Source organism: Meriones unguiculatus, chromosome 3 (assembly GCF_030254825.1).
Source record: "Meriones unguiculatus strain TT.TT164.6M chromosome 3, Bangor_MerUng_6.1, whole genome shotgun sequence".
In the NCBI taxonomy this organism is placed as follows: domain Eukaryota; kingdom Metazoa; phylum Chordata; class Mammalia; order Rodentia; family Muridae; genus Meriones; species Meriones unguiculatus.
In genome coordinates this window covers 96875594-96892838 of record NC_083351.1, presented here as the reverse complement: position 1 = coordinate 96892838, position 17245 = coordinate 96875594, and the positions used below count along the sequence as shown (strand labels likewise).

At 39.8% G+C, this 17245-nt stretch overlaps 1 protein-coding gene across 1 annotated transcript; it reads right to left on the bottom strand.

The window, feature by feature from the left end:
* Positions 1 to 1779: 1779 nt before the first annotated feature.
* Positions 1780 to 16826, bottom strand: LOC110543631 (zinc finger protein 58-like). The gene is made up of 4 exons (XM_060380371.1): positions 16719 to 16826; positions 11788 to 11914; positions 11192 to 11287; positions 1780 to 6649 (listed from the first exon to the last, which is right to left on the bottom strand). Exons 1-4 carry the CDS (start codon positions 16722 to 16724, stop codon positions 4788 to 4790), a joined length of 2091 nt encoding a protein of 696 aa, XP_060236354.1. The 5' UTR covers positions 16725 to 16826; the 3' UTR covers positions 1780 to 4787.
* Between the last annotated feature and the right edge of the window lie 419 nt (positions 16827 to 17245).

The following is a 17245-nucleotide window of genomic DNA, read 5'->3' as shown; positions in this document are numbered from 1 at the left end:
TGGTACAGGTCCTGGCCCAGTTGGGTAGCATGTAAGATTCAAAGATCTCCTATTCACAGCATCCTCATATTTCACCAAGGGAGCCTTTGAAAGCAGAATAATGTGTATGTGCTTGTCTGTATGCTGAGAAATTTAGGATGTCAGCCAGTCTTCTCCACCTGGCAAGTGAATCTATCCCACTGTCATGTGAGACATGAGGAGAAATTAATCTTCCCTCTGGGTAAGGACAAAGTTATCCTCGCAGGCCTACAAGCAGGAAGGAGACAGGAGCAGCAGGTTTTCAGCAAGTCTTCTCTCCCCACACATCCTTATCTTATAATGTGTTTCATATTAAACCATATACTAAGCTGTTTGAGGTACATGTTAGGATGTACTTTCCTTTTTAAAAAATTATTTATATACATTGGTATTTTGCTTGCGTGCATATCTGTATAAGGGTGTGTTACAGGCAGGTGTGAGGCACCATGTGGGTGCTGGGAAATGAACTCAGGACCTTTGGAAGAACAGCCAGTGCTCTTAACCTCTGAGCCATCTCTCAGGCCCCAGGATGTACTTTAATTATATATTTAGAAGACTACATAGAATGAGATATAAATTGGTCTCTCCTCTCAATATTGTCACTGTAAATAAATTTCATTTGTACTATAAATAACTGAATACATTTATGGGGCACATTAGAGACATTTACCCACTTATGAGGTAACTGATTATTAAAAATGTTTTAACTGCCCTTGTTTCAACAGGTCACAATAAATTAGTAAACTTGAGTTTGGTATGCCTTTTGGGCATATGCATCAATAGTAAAGTAAGAACTGCATATACAATGCTTTATACTGGTTGATTAGGTATCTGATAATCACATCCCTCCTCTCTGCTCACTGGGTGCATGTGGCTCTGTCCTGTTTACACTATGGGTCCTTGTTTTCTATGACAATTATGATGTTATTGATATAAAAACCCTGTTCTGAACATAAAGGGAATTACAGACTTTTTACTCTGGAACCAAATATGACTGACACTGTTTTTTGCTTTTCTTGGGTATACACACACAAATGCCCATTCACCCCATATTTGTCAGTGAAGGAGAAAATATAATGAACAGTAAAAATAAAAAGGCAAATAATTAGAAAAAAATCAGGAAAAATTAATGAACTAGAGATTTGAAGAACAACATACATACTTATACTTTCCTTCTTTAAATGTTGAAAAGATTTCTTCAACTAGTGAAACTACCCAAAGACAAGGGACACAGACAGAGACAGAGAGTGAGTGTGAGCAAGACAGTGAAAATGTACCAATATAGACACATAGAGAGAACCTAAAACCAAAGTGAGCACAAGAGAGTTGTTACAAGTAAACTCCAAGGATTCCAGAACATATTATGGAAATATTTTTGTAAACTTACTATCCTAGAAACTAGAAACTTTTAATGAAATGGGTATTCTTCTAAAAATATACATGAGAGAATGAAGAAAAAAAAAAGACAAAAAGATAAAACAACACTGGACAGACCTAAAATAATGAGACTGAATTAGTAATTAAAATACAAAGTAAAGTCTGGGCCCAGATGGGTTTACTGCTAACTTCCAGAAAATATATAAGGAAGACCTAATACTAACAATTCTAAATCTCTCCCACAAGATAGAAAGTGATGACAAACGTAATCTATAGAACCGGTATAATCCTAATATTAAAAGTAGAGAAACACATACACACATACACACCTCAGCCCAATAACTCCTAATGAATGTAGATTTACAGACAAGGCATACATCTAAATTACAGTTACACATTGTCATAGTTTTATTGGTGTGAAGAGACAATGTGACCGCAGCAATTTCTATAAAGAAAACATTTCATTGGGGCTGGCTTACAATTTTAGAGGTTTAGTCCCTTATCATCACAGAGGGAAGCATGGCAGCATGAAGGCAGACACGGTCTGAAGGAGCTGAGAGTTCTATACCTTGATCTGTAGGCAGCAGCAGGAGACTGTGTGACACACTGACTGTAGCTTGAACATAGGAGACCCAAACCCCTAAAAAAATAGTGCTACACTCTATTGGCCAAGCATTCAAATACATGTGTCTTTGTGGCCCATACCTATTCAAACCACCACATCCATCAAATCCAAGTTGTTGCCCTTCTTGTGATGCAAGGCTGAATATGGAAAAACATATATTTCATAATATATATATACATACACACTCAGACATTAAAACAAAAAGGCCACACTTGGAAAAATTTAAAACTCATTTGTTGTAAGTCTAGATAAATTTAGAAATGGATGGTGCAATAAAGGCTTGGAAAAAAAGAGCACATTTCTGGATTACAGAGTTCATATTGTAGAAAGGAATACATCACTAAAACTATTTACATATTCACCACGTAAGAATTCTAAGGAAAACCATCATAGAACAGGGGAAAAGCACATAGGAACACCAAAGACCAGAAATAACCAAAGATACATATTTCCTGATCTCACATTGCACCACAGAGCCAAAGTGAAAAGGATTGCATGGACTCACATAAAGACAAACATGCAGACCAACACAGTGCAACCTAAGAACAAGAGATAAACACTAAAGCAACGGACATGCAATTTTATCCAACGTGTCAAAACCAGGAACCAAAACTGACAGCCTTTTCAACAAATACTGTTGGCATGACTGGAACCAGATGAAGGACCAAATTCTGGATGGTGAACACATAATCTTGCAGGTCCAATTTAACATGAGGGGCTTCTGATGAAATACAGTGGACTCCAAAGAACTTAGGGGGAGTCACATCCTGCAGTACCATGAGCTGTTCTCCTAGAGTAGTCTGGAGTGATTTGCAGCATTCTGATGTCTATAATGACTTTTCAACCACAGAAACATATTGTTAATTGTAAGCAATACCCCACATTTATGCATTTCTGATTTAATAGTGTCTACTATACTTCAATAGATCCATTATTATATAAGTGATAAGGAAAGACGGCTATTCCCTGGTATGCAGTGCTTTACATGATAGCTAATTTGCTACTATGATGTGTAAATGCTGCAAAGGATTCTGTCAGGTAATGAGGGTTACTCTTAAGCCTTTGTCACACTATTAATCTGTAGGGCTTCTAAATCAGAAAGAACTCTGATGTGAAGGATGATCAGTTTCTCTTCTCTTCTGAGTATGCTACCTTCAATCATGCCTAAATTTCTCCTTTTGAGTTTGGAACAACTGCTTAACACGCAACTACTGTCTAATTTCACAGGTTCCTCTCCAGTATGAAAAACTTGGTTAATTTAGGGTAACCTTATAAAATTCTTTGTCATATTCTATCAGTAGGAATGGGAGAATGCTGCAATCAAGGAGTTCCTGTGCAGGGTGGTGCTGGTTATCCTGGCTGGCTTCTACATCACACAGAAATCAAGAAAATACAATGAACACAAGTTCATAAGCAAATAAATTGAATCTTTCAGATAGTGCTCAGCAGTGTTTTGTGGACATCTACAGCTGATGAGGACATCTGTACCTGCAGGTTTCTCTGTACCTGCAAAGAATTGCACCTACGGTAATTCTTTGGTGCTGATGAAGACTTGAAGTGTTATTCAAGGCTCAGGGAAGGCTTTTATGTGTACAGAGTGCCTCTACAGTATGAAGTCTCTGCAGATACCTAAGGTGTGAAGAACAGGTAGAGAGCTTGCCACCTTGATTGCTTTTGTAGGCCTCCTCATCAGGATGTATTCTCTGATGCTTACATAGACATGAGGCATAGCTCAACCCTGGTCCTTTTCTGCACAAGTAGGGTTTCTCTCAAGTGCAGATTACTAAGGTTGAACCAGGACTGAACGATAAATGAAACCTTCACCACATCCTTCACATTACAGCTCTGATGTTCAGGATGTAGACTGTTGTTATTTAAGATATGAGGAAACACTAAAACCCTGTCACTTCCTTCACATTTGACTGACTGGTAAAGCACTTGCCATTCTCCCCACATGCATGGCTTCTCTACTCCCTACATTCACTTGCGCTGTGTAAAATCTGAGCACAGGCTTTACCACATTGCACACACTTGTGGAGCTTCTATTCAGAATGAGTTCCTTGATGCCTTTTAGGTGCTAAAGAAGTACAAACTTTGTAGGAACTTTACAAAACTCTACAATATGAACTGTCTTGTGATGAGAAATGAGTAACAGAAATTTGCCATATTCCATAGGCTTTTGGGCCTTCTCTTTAGAATGAATTATTTGATGTCTTTTAAGGAGTGAAGATGAGGAATATCCTTTGCCACACTCCTCACACTTGTGCTGTTTCTCTCCTATATGAACCAACTTGTGCTTGCTAAGTGTGTACAGCATAGTAAAGGTTCTGTCACATTCTTCACACTTGTAGAGACTCTCTTTAGAGTGAATTATTTGATGTCTTCTAAGGAATGAAGAATAGGAAAATCCTTTGCCACATGCTTCACACTTATAGGGTTTCTCTCCAGTGTGAGCTATCTTGTATTTGGTGAGAACAGAAGGGTTAGTAAATCCTTTTCCACACAGGTCACATTTGTGTGGTTTCTCTCCAGTATGAACTAGCTTGTGTTGAGAAAGGTTATATTGAGTAACAAAGACTTTATCACATTCCCCACCCTTGAAGGCCTTCTCTTCAGAATGAATTGTTTCATGTACCTGAACATATGAAGAACAAGAAAATCTTTTGCCACACTCTTCACACTTGTACGGTTTCGCTCCAGTGTGAACAAGCATGTGCTGAGTAAGTGTATACAGCTTAGTAAAGGCTTTACCACATTCCCCACACTTTTAAGGATTGTTTTCACAGTGAATTCTTTGATGTGCTTTATAGTCTGAAGCATAGGAAAACCTTTTGCCACACTCTTCACACTTGTAGGGTTTCTCTCCTGTATGAACTGTCTTGTGTACCTTAAGGTTTGTAAGTGTACTAAAAGTTTTGTGACACTCTTCACACTTGTATGGTTTCTCTCCAGTATGAATTTTTTGGTGACTGTTAAGGTCTGAAGTAGAGTAAAACATTTTGCCACACTCCTCACATTGATAGGATTTCTCCCCAGAATGACGTAACTTGTGCAAAGTAAGGCATGATAGAGTAGAAAACGTTTTTCCACATTCTTCACATTTGTGTGGTTTCTCACTCATGTGACTTCTCTTGTGTATAGAAAGGTATGGGCGAGTACGAAAATCCTTGCCACATACTTCACATCTGAAGGGTTTCTCTTGACAATGAATTATTTTATGTCTCTTAAGATTTGAGGTACAGGCAAACATTTTGCCACATTCTTCACATTTGTGGCATTTCTCTACAGTATGAACTAATTTATGCCTAATCAGGGAAGAATTGGTAAAATAGGCTTTTTCACAGACTTCACATTTGAAAAGTTTCTCTTGACAATGAATTATTTTATGTCTCTTCAGATTTGAGGTACAGGAAAACATTTTGCCACACTCTTCACATTTGTGGCATTTCTCTCCAGTATGAACTATTTTGTGCCGAATCAGAGAAGAATTAGTAGAAAAGGCTTTTCTACAGACTTCACATTTGAAAGGCTTCTCTTGACAATGAATTATTTTATGTCTCTTCAGTTTTGTGGTACAGGCAAACATTTTGCCACACTCTTCACATTTGTGGCGTTTCTCTCCAGTATGAACTATTTTATGCCGAATCAGGGAAAAATTAGTAGAAAAGGCTTTTCCACAGACTTCACATTTGTACAGTTTCTCTAAACTATGAAGTCTTTTATGTTTCTTCAGTTTTGAAGTAGAATAAGACATCTTCCCACATTCTTCACATTGATAAGACTTCACTCCATTATGAATTAACTTGTGCTGAATCAAGGAATAATTATAAGAAAAGCCTTTACCACATTCTTCACACTTGTAAGGTTTCTCTCTAGAATGGACACGCTTGTGCTGTGTAAGAGAATAAAGCAGGAAAAAGGCTCGGCCACATTCCTCACACTTGTAGGGTTTGTCTTCAGAATGGATTAATTGGTGTTTTTCATAGGATGAGGAAGAATAAAAACATCTTCCACACTGTTCACAATTGTAAGATTTCTCTCTAGAATGGAAAGGCTGGTGCTGAGTAAGAGAATAAAGCATAGCAAAGGCTCTGCCACATTCCTCACACTTGTAAGGTTTGTCTTCAGAATGAATTAATTGGTGTCGTATATGGGATGAAGAAGAGGAAAAACATCTGCCACAGTTTTTGCACTTGTAGGGTTTCTCTTTACATAGAATTTGGTTATGTTTATTAAGGCTTGAGGCAGAGGAAAATACTTTGCCACATCCTACACACTTGTAGGGTTTGTCTCCAGAATGAATTCTTTGATGTTGCTTCAGCATTGAAGGATAGTAAAATGATCTGCCACAGTCTTCACACTCATAGGTTTTTTCATCCGTATGATTTTTCTGGTGTATAAAGAGTGATGAGCGAGCACTAAAGGCCTTATAACATTCTTTACACTTGTAGGGTTTTTCTCCAGTATGACGTCTCTGGTGTATAGAAAGTGTTTTACGAGAACTGAGGGCCTTTCCACATTCTTCACACTTGTAGGGTTTCTCCCCTTTACGAATTCTCTGGCCTTGAATACCTACTGAGGCATGAATAATGGTCTTGCTGTGAACGTTAAACTTGTTTCTTATTGTACCTGTTGAACAAAAGTTGAGATATAACAAAAGCTAAGCAATATTCTTTATACGTATAGTACTCATCTTAAAAATGAAGGCATTAACTGATATGTATTTAACCATGCATAACAGTTTTCAGTACATTTCAATACCTCCATGCCCTGAGCATAATTCACAAAATAGAGCAGGCAGAAACAATCAATCCTTCTACTGCAGTAGGAGCACAACCAAGCAGAACACTAACATGATGGCATATTATGCAAAGTTAAGGAGCTAAGCAAGGTGACAGGGCATTTTACTAACAGAAATAAGCATATCAAGCCATATAGATGTTATATGGCCAGACATCCATGAAATTATATAGTAGCCAAGCCTGGGAAAGGGAAAGTTAATTGTGATTGTGTAGACTGGATGAATATAGAAATAAACAACTTTCATACTAAGTACAGACCTTTACCTTTGAAGGTATAAAAAATATGTTACTTAACAAATAGACTGTCCACAACAAGGTTAAAGAATATATCTAGAATTTAAGACTGTGTTTTGTTTTCTTTTGATGACAAGAAAATATTTATCTGAATGCTATCAAGTACTGATAAAAATCTTGAGTTTCACATGTGAATAACAGAAATTTTGCATAGGAAATGTATTGGTCAAAAAATAGATAACAAAATTACCTAGTTCTCTGCTTCTTTGTCATTGTTTTTTGAGACAAAGTTTCTCTGTCTGCCTGAACTATCCTGGAACTCACTATGTAGAAAAGGCTGGCCTCAAACTCAGAGATCTTCTGCCTCCCAAGTGCTGGGATTAATGGAGTAGGCTGCCACACCCAGGGGATAAAATGAAATATTTCTAAGTTTTACTCATTTATAAGATTAAAGAACCACTGAGTACTGAATGGAGAGAGACAATGAATAAAGCAGAAAAACTGGAGACTTATGTTTAACAGTGAAGTGGAAATTCACACAAGCACAATACATAAATATTTTTATCTATCTTCATGTGTTTTATCAATGTGCTTTATCTAGTCACTGACCTATGTAGGGTAGTTATCAGAAATGATTATAGACAATTCATACTTTCAAGTAACAACACAGAGTATCAAATTGCAAAGTAGGAAGAAAAATTCTTCAGTCCACACAATTCTGAAAGCTTATTGATGAGCTGTTGAGCACATTCTCCTAGTTGCAGGCAGCTTTAATCTTTGACTCTCTATCCACAAAGGGCATGCAGTTTAAATCCTATTACTGAGTATATGTAAGAAAACATTTAGAGGACATCTTCACCATTAAACTCTGATGGCATGACTTTCATTAACATGAGTATAAATGACATAAAAGATATTCATGTGTGAAATCACTTTCTTATAAATGTTTGGCACGTAGATCTGTAGAAAAGCATGCAATTTTCTAGGGCAGAGAAAAACTAAAAGGTCTCTTACTGAACTGACCAAAGGGACTCCATTTTGCCTGACTTTTATTCAACTACTACCTGAACTAACTAAGACAGCTGAGACAACATTTGGAAGATCCACAGTTTTACAACATAAAACAAAGGCTTTAAAGGAATAGAAGAAAACACTTCTTAAATTTTAGGCCCCAGGACTGCCTCAGGTATGGGTAATTGTTGGTTTGTCAAAGGGTCAAATGTAAGGCATGGACGGATAGCTGAGACAGCATACATTAAGTAGATTATTCAATCGCTCTTTCAGCATTCAATTATATCAGACAGTGATTTAACTGAAAATTTTTATCCATTACTTCTTCAGTCAATATCTTTACTCTTAGATGGAGAACAAGGAAGGAGTTCCCCAATCAAACCAGGGCCAAAGAGTCCCAAAATGCCCTATGTATTTCCTGACACTAAAATACAAACTAGTCCTTCCAGTCTTGCAAAGAGGTAGTTGTACATATTTAGTTTAGACCAGACTAGGGCTAGTGGAAAAATTCCTGACGTACAAAGCATAATGGTTTAACAATATTTGCACAGTTAATATTAATTTATCTCACTATCCTTCCTGTGTGGAATGGATTTAACATTCTTATAGTTATTTCTATATTTGTATCTTTCTTTCTTTGGCTTTTTGAGACATGGTTTCTCTGTGTAGCTGTGGCTGTCCTGAATTCACTTTGTAGACCACTGGCCTTGAACTCACAGAGAGCCCCTGCCCATGTTTCCCCGAGTTCTGAGATTAAAGTGTGAGCCACCACATCCAGCTAACCTTCTTTTAACTAAATTGATGTCACATAGTACCTTTCAAATTGAACAACTACCACCTTCACAACTCTAAATGTAGCTGGACGAGGGGACATAGGCCTTTCATTCAGCACTGGGGTGGCAGAAGCAGGTCCCATCTCTGTGAGTTCAAGGCTAGCCTGGTCTATAAAGGGAGTTCCAGGACAGCAAGGGCTTCAGAGAAACCCCGTATTAAAACAAACAAACAAACAAATAAAAGTCTAGCTGTGCTTGCTAAAAATAATCACAACTGGACTTATTAAGTGGGACTATTCCTTTAAAAACAGAAAATACAGGGAAGGTCCCTGAACCCTCAACTGAGTATCCAGTCAGTTCTCTGAGCTAGTTGCATGGAATGAGGCATTAATTGAATGGGATTCAAGGTTTTCTAGAGACTTGAAAATATACATGCCAGAAAAACTAAAACTGGGTTGTGGATCAACCTCTGCTGTTACATCAATTGAGTAAGGGGCCCATAAAAACAGATATCGTCCAAATTTCTCCAAATTCCTTTGGGAAGTTTTCTTATAGCAAATGGTAAATTTACTTGTTATATGTCTCAATGGAAATTGCTTAATCAAGAGCAGTGTATGTAAAGGTTCAGATACCTGGGCCAAAGCAAACCAGACTTCTCCACTAATTCTGCATTCAGTTCCACACTGAACTCCTCCCTGGTCAGTGCTTCCCCGTCCAGGGTTACGAAAGTTGTTCTCTTATCCAGTGCTATTGACATCTGAAAACCTCTTGCTGACATGAATGTTTTCTATCTCAGGATCAGTGAAACCATTTTAAAAGGTTATAAAAAATAATGTGAAGTTCTATCTCCAGTAAAAGGGTTAAATAATTTAAGAGAGACAAACTCTAATATTAAAGAGCCGGGCAAAACATTAACAGCTTGAAGGCAAGTGATAGGAATTCTGACTGTGTTATACAGGCCTTATGGAGGAGGAAAGCTCCCAAGCATAAGAGTCAAATTTGTTAATGTTTCTAAGGTTCTAAAGATCTGCTCATGTTAAAAAAAAAAATCTGACCTTAAGATACCTACCTGCTGACTTATGTCTTTGTTAACTGTGTTATACTTTTGGCTACTGGAGAAACTGAGTCATGACAAGAACTGATAATCAGTTGTACACCTTTTAATACTCATGAGCCTCTTAAATAGGTCCAGCCATCCTATTGCCTTCTCTGATTGTATTCTTTGTGATAAAGCAAGATATAAACTGTCACATACCTGTAGGACTGATTTACATTTGCTAAAGATACACTATAAGAGTGTTAGGAGACTAAAGCTGCCAATTTTTCCACTATGAAGGGCAAAATGGCCTTAGCCTACTAACTGCCATGAAAGAGAGCCACAGAGTCCCTGGTGCCATAGCTGGTGTGTGGGGACCCATGGATGAACACCTAAAGGCTTTCAATGACTTCTCATCCATCTCTTGCCAGGTCAGGAGTTCTGGCTCTGACAATTATCTCCTTGTAAATCTTCATCAAAAGATCACCAGAGCCAGGGGTGGTGGTACAAGCCTTTAATCCCAGCATTCAGAAGGCAGAGGCAGGTGGATCCCTGTGAGTTTGAGACTAGCCTGGTCTACAAAGCAAGTCTAGGATAGCCAAGGCTACATGGAGAAACCCTGTCTCAAAAAACCAGAAAAAAAAAATAAGAAAGAAAAGAAAAAAAAGAGGAAAAAAAAAGAAAGAACAGAAAAGCCACCAGAGCCTCTGTTAGGATAGTTGGACAGACTGGCCCAATACCTCCCATCATGAAAGGAGTCAGGCCTTGACTCTTCCCAGAGTCCAGTGGGAAAAGCACTTCCCCAAACAACTCCAATTTGTCTGACTTTTATCCAACTGATTCCCATCTCCAAATAGTTTTAATCAACTCAACTGAAACTGCTGAGTGTCTGCTCCTGTCTGCATATGGGTGATGGAATTGTGGCTTTCCCTTTGTAAACCCAGTCAGGCTCCCACTCTGTAGAGAGCTTTCTGGCATGAACCTGCTCTCAATGCAAGCAAACAAATGACTCTTAGTCTAACTTCCTCTGAGTGGCATTTCTCTGAGTCTTGTATCACAATGGAGACTCAAGAAAGTGAATAGAGATGAAGCCACTGCCAATACAAGAACAGCTTGCTTTTGGGAAACACAAAGCTTAAGAAACTTAAACCCTCATAAACATCTGAGAGATGTGCTTCTTTTACCATAAGGAAAAGAATTAGAGACCTAAAGAATTCTCTCCATAACCTCATGTTACAAGGCACACGGGAAAGCCTGGCTTTTTGTTGGATCTTTGCACCTCAATTCTGCTCGTGACCTCCTCTTTCCTACCCACCTGGGGGCACGGGGCTTGCTGCTTGTCTCTTCACACCAATAGCCCCTTGTCTTTGCTCCAGAAATGTCACCAGCTGTGGCTTAGACACAGCAAGACCTGTTTGTAGAAAAAAGGGAACAGGTTGTTTATTTAGAAGGAACTGACATGTCCCTTCCAGTACAGTGTTCATTAGGGAAGAGAACAGGCAAGAAATGACTGCAGACAATTAGTTCCAAATAGTTTTTGACAGGTATACTACAATACATAAAGAAATGTTCAATGTCCAATACTACAATACAAAAAGGAATGTTCAATGTCCAGATTCTGGGCTTCATTTAAAGGCAAAATCATTAACACTGAATTGAGAAACACCTTACAAGTGTGCCCCATGCTGCACACCATTGAATTTATAACAGTGAAGGATGTATGCTTCCAATACAGACAGGTGGAACACACTGAGAAAAATGATGAAGTGAGAGCTATAGAGTGACCTGCCTCATTTCTCAACAATGAATATGAAACTGTTGAAATGCAAATTCTCCCAGAAGATATTGCACAAAGTGGGGAAGCTACATGCTGATGGTGAGCTACAAATTCACTATAAATGCAATCCTCACCAAGGAACACAAGGTTGCTGTAGTTCTCCAACATCACGTCCCTGTACAAATTCCACTGAGCAGGCTCCAGGCATTCCAACTCTTCTGGAGAGAAATCAATGGCTACATCCCAGAAGGATAGCACTTCCTGAAATAAAGAACAATGAATGAAATCATACTTTTACTTAATCAAATCCACTAATAATCATATAAATACCCAGATGCATTGGGTTGGATAGCTCTTCTGTCAACCTGACACTTGTTACAGTCTTTTGAGAGGAGCACAATTTTCTTAGTGATGGACATGAGATACCACAGTCCAATAGAGGTGGTGCAGGCCCTAGACAGGTAGTTCTATTTGGTGTAGGATAGCAGGCTGAGCAAGCCATAGAAAGCAAGCCAGTAAGCACAGTTCCCCTGTGGCCTAGCTCCAGTTCCTGCCTCCATGTTCCTGCCTTGACTCCCTCAGAGAGGAACTGTTACCTCAAGTTGCCAGCTGAAATGAACCCTTTCTCCTCCAAGTTGCCTTTCGTCATGGTCTTCATCACAATAGTAGAAACCCTAACACGGGCGTCATTTGCTTGTGGACACAAATCTAGATTTGACCAGCATGAAAGAGAGCTAGAAGTGTTTCTGACATCAGTGAGTAATATTCTTCAGACACATCAAAGGAGCTGACACAATCTCACACTGGACCCATCTTCAAGGAAGACAAGGAAAAAGTTCCTATACCACCATGTGGACACTATACATTGAGACAGATGAAATGTAAAATGAACACATCCACAGAGGAATACACATTTAATGCTATATGCTTGTATTACACACCAAGCATATGCACATTTCTCACAGGACAAAGTCATCATGAGGAACAAGGTACTTGTCCACACTTAATGTGCACAATCATAAGTGAGAAGTGAACTGAAATACAGATTCTGATGCAGTGGCTCTGGCTGTCATCTGGGTTTCTAGATTTGTACAGAGGTCAGTAGTGAAAGGACAGTGGCAAGGGACAGGAGATGAAACAGGCAAGCGGTAGAACTCACAGACTATCAGTTAACTATGTGAACAAATGAGAAAATCAACAACTTTAGGACTAACACTGTTTAAATATTCAAAATTGAACAGATATCACTCTCATGTCCAGTCGTTATCCCTTTCCACCTTTTCTCTGACAGGTACTGATTGATGAGTTTGTGACATTCCTAAAGCCTGGTCTGCACATAAGAAACCTGTGTATCAGTGTCTTGTGGCTGAGAATTACATTTGCTGATGATTTTTTATAATTTCAAAGCTTTCTAATTTCAGAATTTCTGCTTTTCATAACTTATTCAGTAAAGTCCCAGAATGACTATGAGAATAGTCATACATTATTTTTCCTTTTTACTAATTCATGAAAATATTAGCAATTTAGGTATCAGTAGGGTACTTGCAATGATTGCATGGGTAAGCTTTGGATCATCTTTCTCAGTTTTGCTATGCTCATCTCCTCAAACACTATTGTCTGGGCTTCTAAAATGTACTCCACATAATCCTTATAGACATTCAGGACAACAGTACTGGGAGTGTCATCCTTCTATCCCATTGTTTCAGAGCACTCACTGCTCAGGAAGTCCCCAAGCTTTGGCTTCCTGATGTCACTGGGTGATGGGAAAAACTATTATACTTCCTTTTTCTACAAGTTACAATTCTGTACCTTTAACATGTGAGCGTAACCATGAGTTACTTAGTCTGAAATAATTTCCAGTTTTGCACATATTGTCACGACTCTGAAGACTGTATTTTTATTTTTCTGAGAAATTTGTAAATTTAAACTACATCCTTTCTCCCTCTTTTCTCATTTTAAGTCCTCTTATGTTCTGGATGACTACATCTAAAATGTATAGCATTGTATTTCTTAGTTATTATTGATATGTATATATACACATATACAGAACAATATACATATGAAAGGCTGACTCTCTTTAGTGTTGCCTGTGTGTATGTTTGGTGGACTGAGCCCCTTGTTACTAGAAGAACAATGAGTGAGCACATCCCTGGGGAAGACTCTTTACCCTCTCTCAGAAGATGCTGTGATTGAGGGGCAGTGGACCTGTAAATGAGACATCATTTTGAAAGGATTTTAACCAATACAAGAATAGAGAAACATTTTAGGGAACTTGGCAGTAATAAAATTTAATTTCTATGGAGAAGAAATAGAAATAAGGTCTGTTATGAGGCCGGAAAACTGTCATTCATTAAAAACTACTACACAGTCTTACTATAACTGGGAGTTAGATATCTGTACCACATTTGAATGAAGGCTGATCCCAGAGGCAAGCCTAGAATAACAGAACAGACAGAGGGGATGTATTAAGAACTCTTGCAGCTCCTGTCAGTGTCCCTCAGAGATACCTTTTCAGAGAGGTCATACAAAAGTCAAGACTAACAGGACATCAGAGGAAAATAAAAGAAGATGCAATGAGAGAAGGGGATTCCTGATCAGGATCAGCAGCAGTGACCCTCCATTCAAAACCAGCCTATCTAGACACCACACAACACAATGCTTGAAACACACACAACACACATCACAAAGCAGCAACTACAAGATCTTTGTCCCAGGGCTTTACTCACACAACAGTGGCATGAAACAATGATTAATTTTCCCTCAAGCCACCGAGTTTTGAAACTTTATGACTGAGAAAGTGGAATAAAGCATGAAAAACAAACAACCAAAAACCAAAAAAAAAACAAAACAAAACACCGGGGACCAAATAAAGAATCTGCTTGAAAGAAGAATTCTGTAATTTTAATCTTAGTTTCAAAATAAATATTGCATGCTTTGCTCTGTACATTAGATGTCTCCATGAATTTGTGGAATTTCAGGGGTCCATATATGTTCCTGAGTCTTAAAGCATCAGTAAGGTGAGGGTATCCATAGAGTGGGGACCTGCACTCTGATACAAATGACTTACTTGTGCATAGATCCTGGAAGGATGAGAGTAGTGGAATGCAGACTTAACAGAAATCTGAGGGCACCTGACACTGTGCCACTCACAATACATCACTGATATGTTGCTGCATTTGATGACTATGGGGGACACAAGGATAGATATGTTTACAATAGAAAATGAGAATGTAATGAGAACCTGTGCTGCTCAGGTTCACTCCTTGCATATATGTTTGAATCCTTTTAAAATATTTTGTAATTCTCTCCATGGCCTCTGACATAATCACATACATCAGGAAGATCTGAATGTCTTCACCCAGCACACCCCCTCTCCAGAGTTCTCCAGATTGGACATGGCTAACCAAGGCTCATGCATGAGATATAAAGACAAGTAACTGCTTCCCTCATACTAAAACTGGAATACAATGAAGAATCTGGGAGCAAAGAGAACCACACATCGAGGGGAAGTGGACACACACCTGTGCAAGAGGAAGGAATCCCACACTAGCAGTTTGCTTTACTTGGTGGAGATGGAGGTACCATGTGAGGGACAGTGGGGGGAGTGGTTTTCATCTGGCTGATCTGCTCCCAGTTTTGCAGGGGACAGGGAAGGAATCCCGGTTGCAGCTGCAGAAAGGACCCAGGAAAGTGAACCACAGTGGCCTGCATCAGTCAAAAACTGCACAAAGGGCATGAAGAAATGATGGAGTCTCAGGTAGATATAAAAGAAGCAAACTGAAATAATTCAATCAAGATTAGAAGGAAGCATCATCAGGCCATGATAAAATCTAACAGAAGTTATTTTCCAAAAAGAATGAATATTCACTGCAAATGAAGGAATATATATGCAAGGGAAAGAGAATTCTTCCTCAAATAGTAAATACAAGCATCAGAGTAAGTTTAAATTTCAAGTGGAATGAGTCAGTAAGTTAAGTACAAATAGTTCAAAAGTCAGCCAAGTGTTGATTACATGGATTTGTCACGGTGCTCAGTATAAGAAACATGAAGTGACCCACAGAAAGTATTTCTCATGTGCATCAAGTATGTTCAAGTGTTTTCTGACACAGACTCTGGTAGCCTCAGATGCCCTTCAATTGCTATGAGGCAGGGAAGGACCAGATGGACCTGTCTCCTCCTCACAAATGCAGAGATGACAGAGATGTTCCTCAGAGTAGGCTGCAGTTTCTATCACAGGTCGGGTTATGTTAAATCACGTGACTACACACAGGCTTGTGAGCTCCTCCTCACCCAGCTGACCTGACACAAAAGCCCTCAAAAATACCATGTGAGCACTTCACCTGCTCCTACGGCCCTGCTCATCGACCAGCTCAATAATTTCAAGGCCAGATCAAGACCAAATGACACTCCTTGGGTGGTGCGTGTCCCAATCCCTGCACTGGGGAGGCAGAGGCAGGAACTTCTCTGTGAGTTCCAGGCCAGCCCTGTCTACCAAGCAAGTTCCAGGACAGCAAAGAGAAATCCTGTGTCCAAAAAACGAAAAACGAAAAAGTCATGCTGAAACAAGCACTGTGCGCCAACCAGACATTCTTCTTTACAATTACTCAACTCTAAATTAAGGAGAGAGGCCTTTTCTAAGGTGAAGCTGGGTTCACATTCCCCAGCAGAGGGCCTCGGTGTGTATGGGCTTCAAGTATGTTGTCCCCTAACACAGCAGTTCAGTGAGCTCCCAGCCCCTCCTCAGGAGCAGGCAGTCATGTGGCCGTCATTAGCTGGCAATCCCGGACCTGGCACGGTAATCTACTCCTGCACTACCAGGCAGCTCTGCTGTCCAGAAGCCCAAGGCGGGCTCGAGCTGCCCGCGGCGTCTGAGGAAACGGTCACTCAGGGAACAATCCCAACCGCCCGGTTCCCAGCCCTGACCTGCCCTCTCAGGTGTCCAAGTCAGTTCAGCCCAGCACCCCAGCAGCTTCTTCCGCCCGCCCACCCGGCCCAGGTCCGCTCCCTCCAAGACCGACCCCGCACCCCGCACAGTGCCTCAGGCTGCGCTGCTCCCTGGACCGACCTCCATGTCAGAGACGCGACGGGAAAGTACAGCAGCACAGGACTACAGGACTCTTGTCCAACTTTCAGGAAGAGGCACGTGTAGACCAAAAGCCGGATAGGGATTTCCTGGACAACTGTGACGTCACAATAGCCCGACTACATTTCCCAGAAGTCAATGCGAAGAAATTCTCCTAACCCAGGTGGGGCTAGTTCTACTGTTCCGGGATTTGACCCTGGCAACAGGCTGTAGATTCTGGCGGGAGTAAGCCTAGGCTGCAGGAATCACCATGGGGAGTCAGACTGCTTTTTACCTCCACATCCACAACAGCAGATGAAGGAGTGTGAGTCGACACCCTGACAGAAATATTAGGCTGACGAGTAATTTCTGGTCCCTATGTTGTGATGTTATCTTACTTCAGCCCGAAAAAGGACACTGACTCACTTGTCCTTTAAGGAATAATCCACTGATGTGGGAATGAAAATTATCTTAAGATTCATTAATGTCTTCCATGTTCCAATGTCTCTTGATGCCTCCTTGCTCCTCGT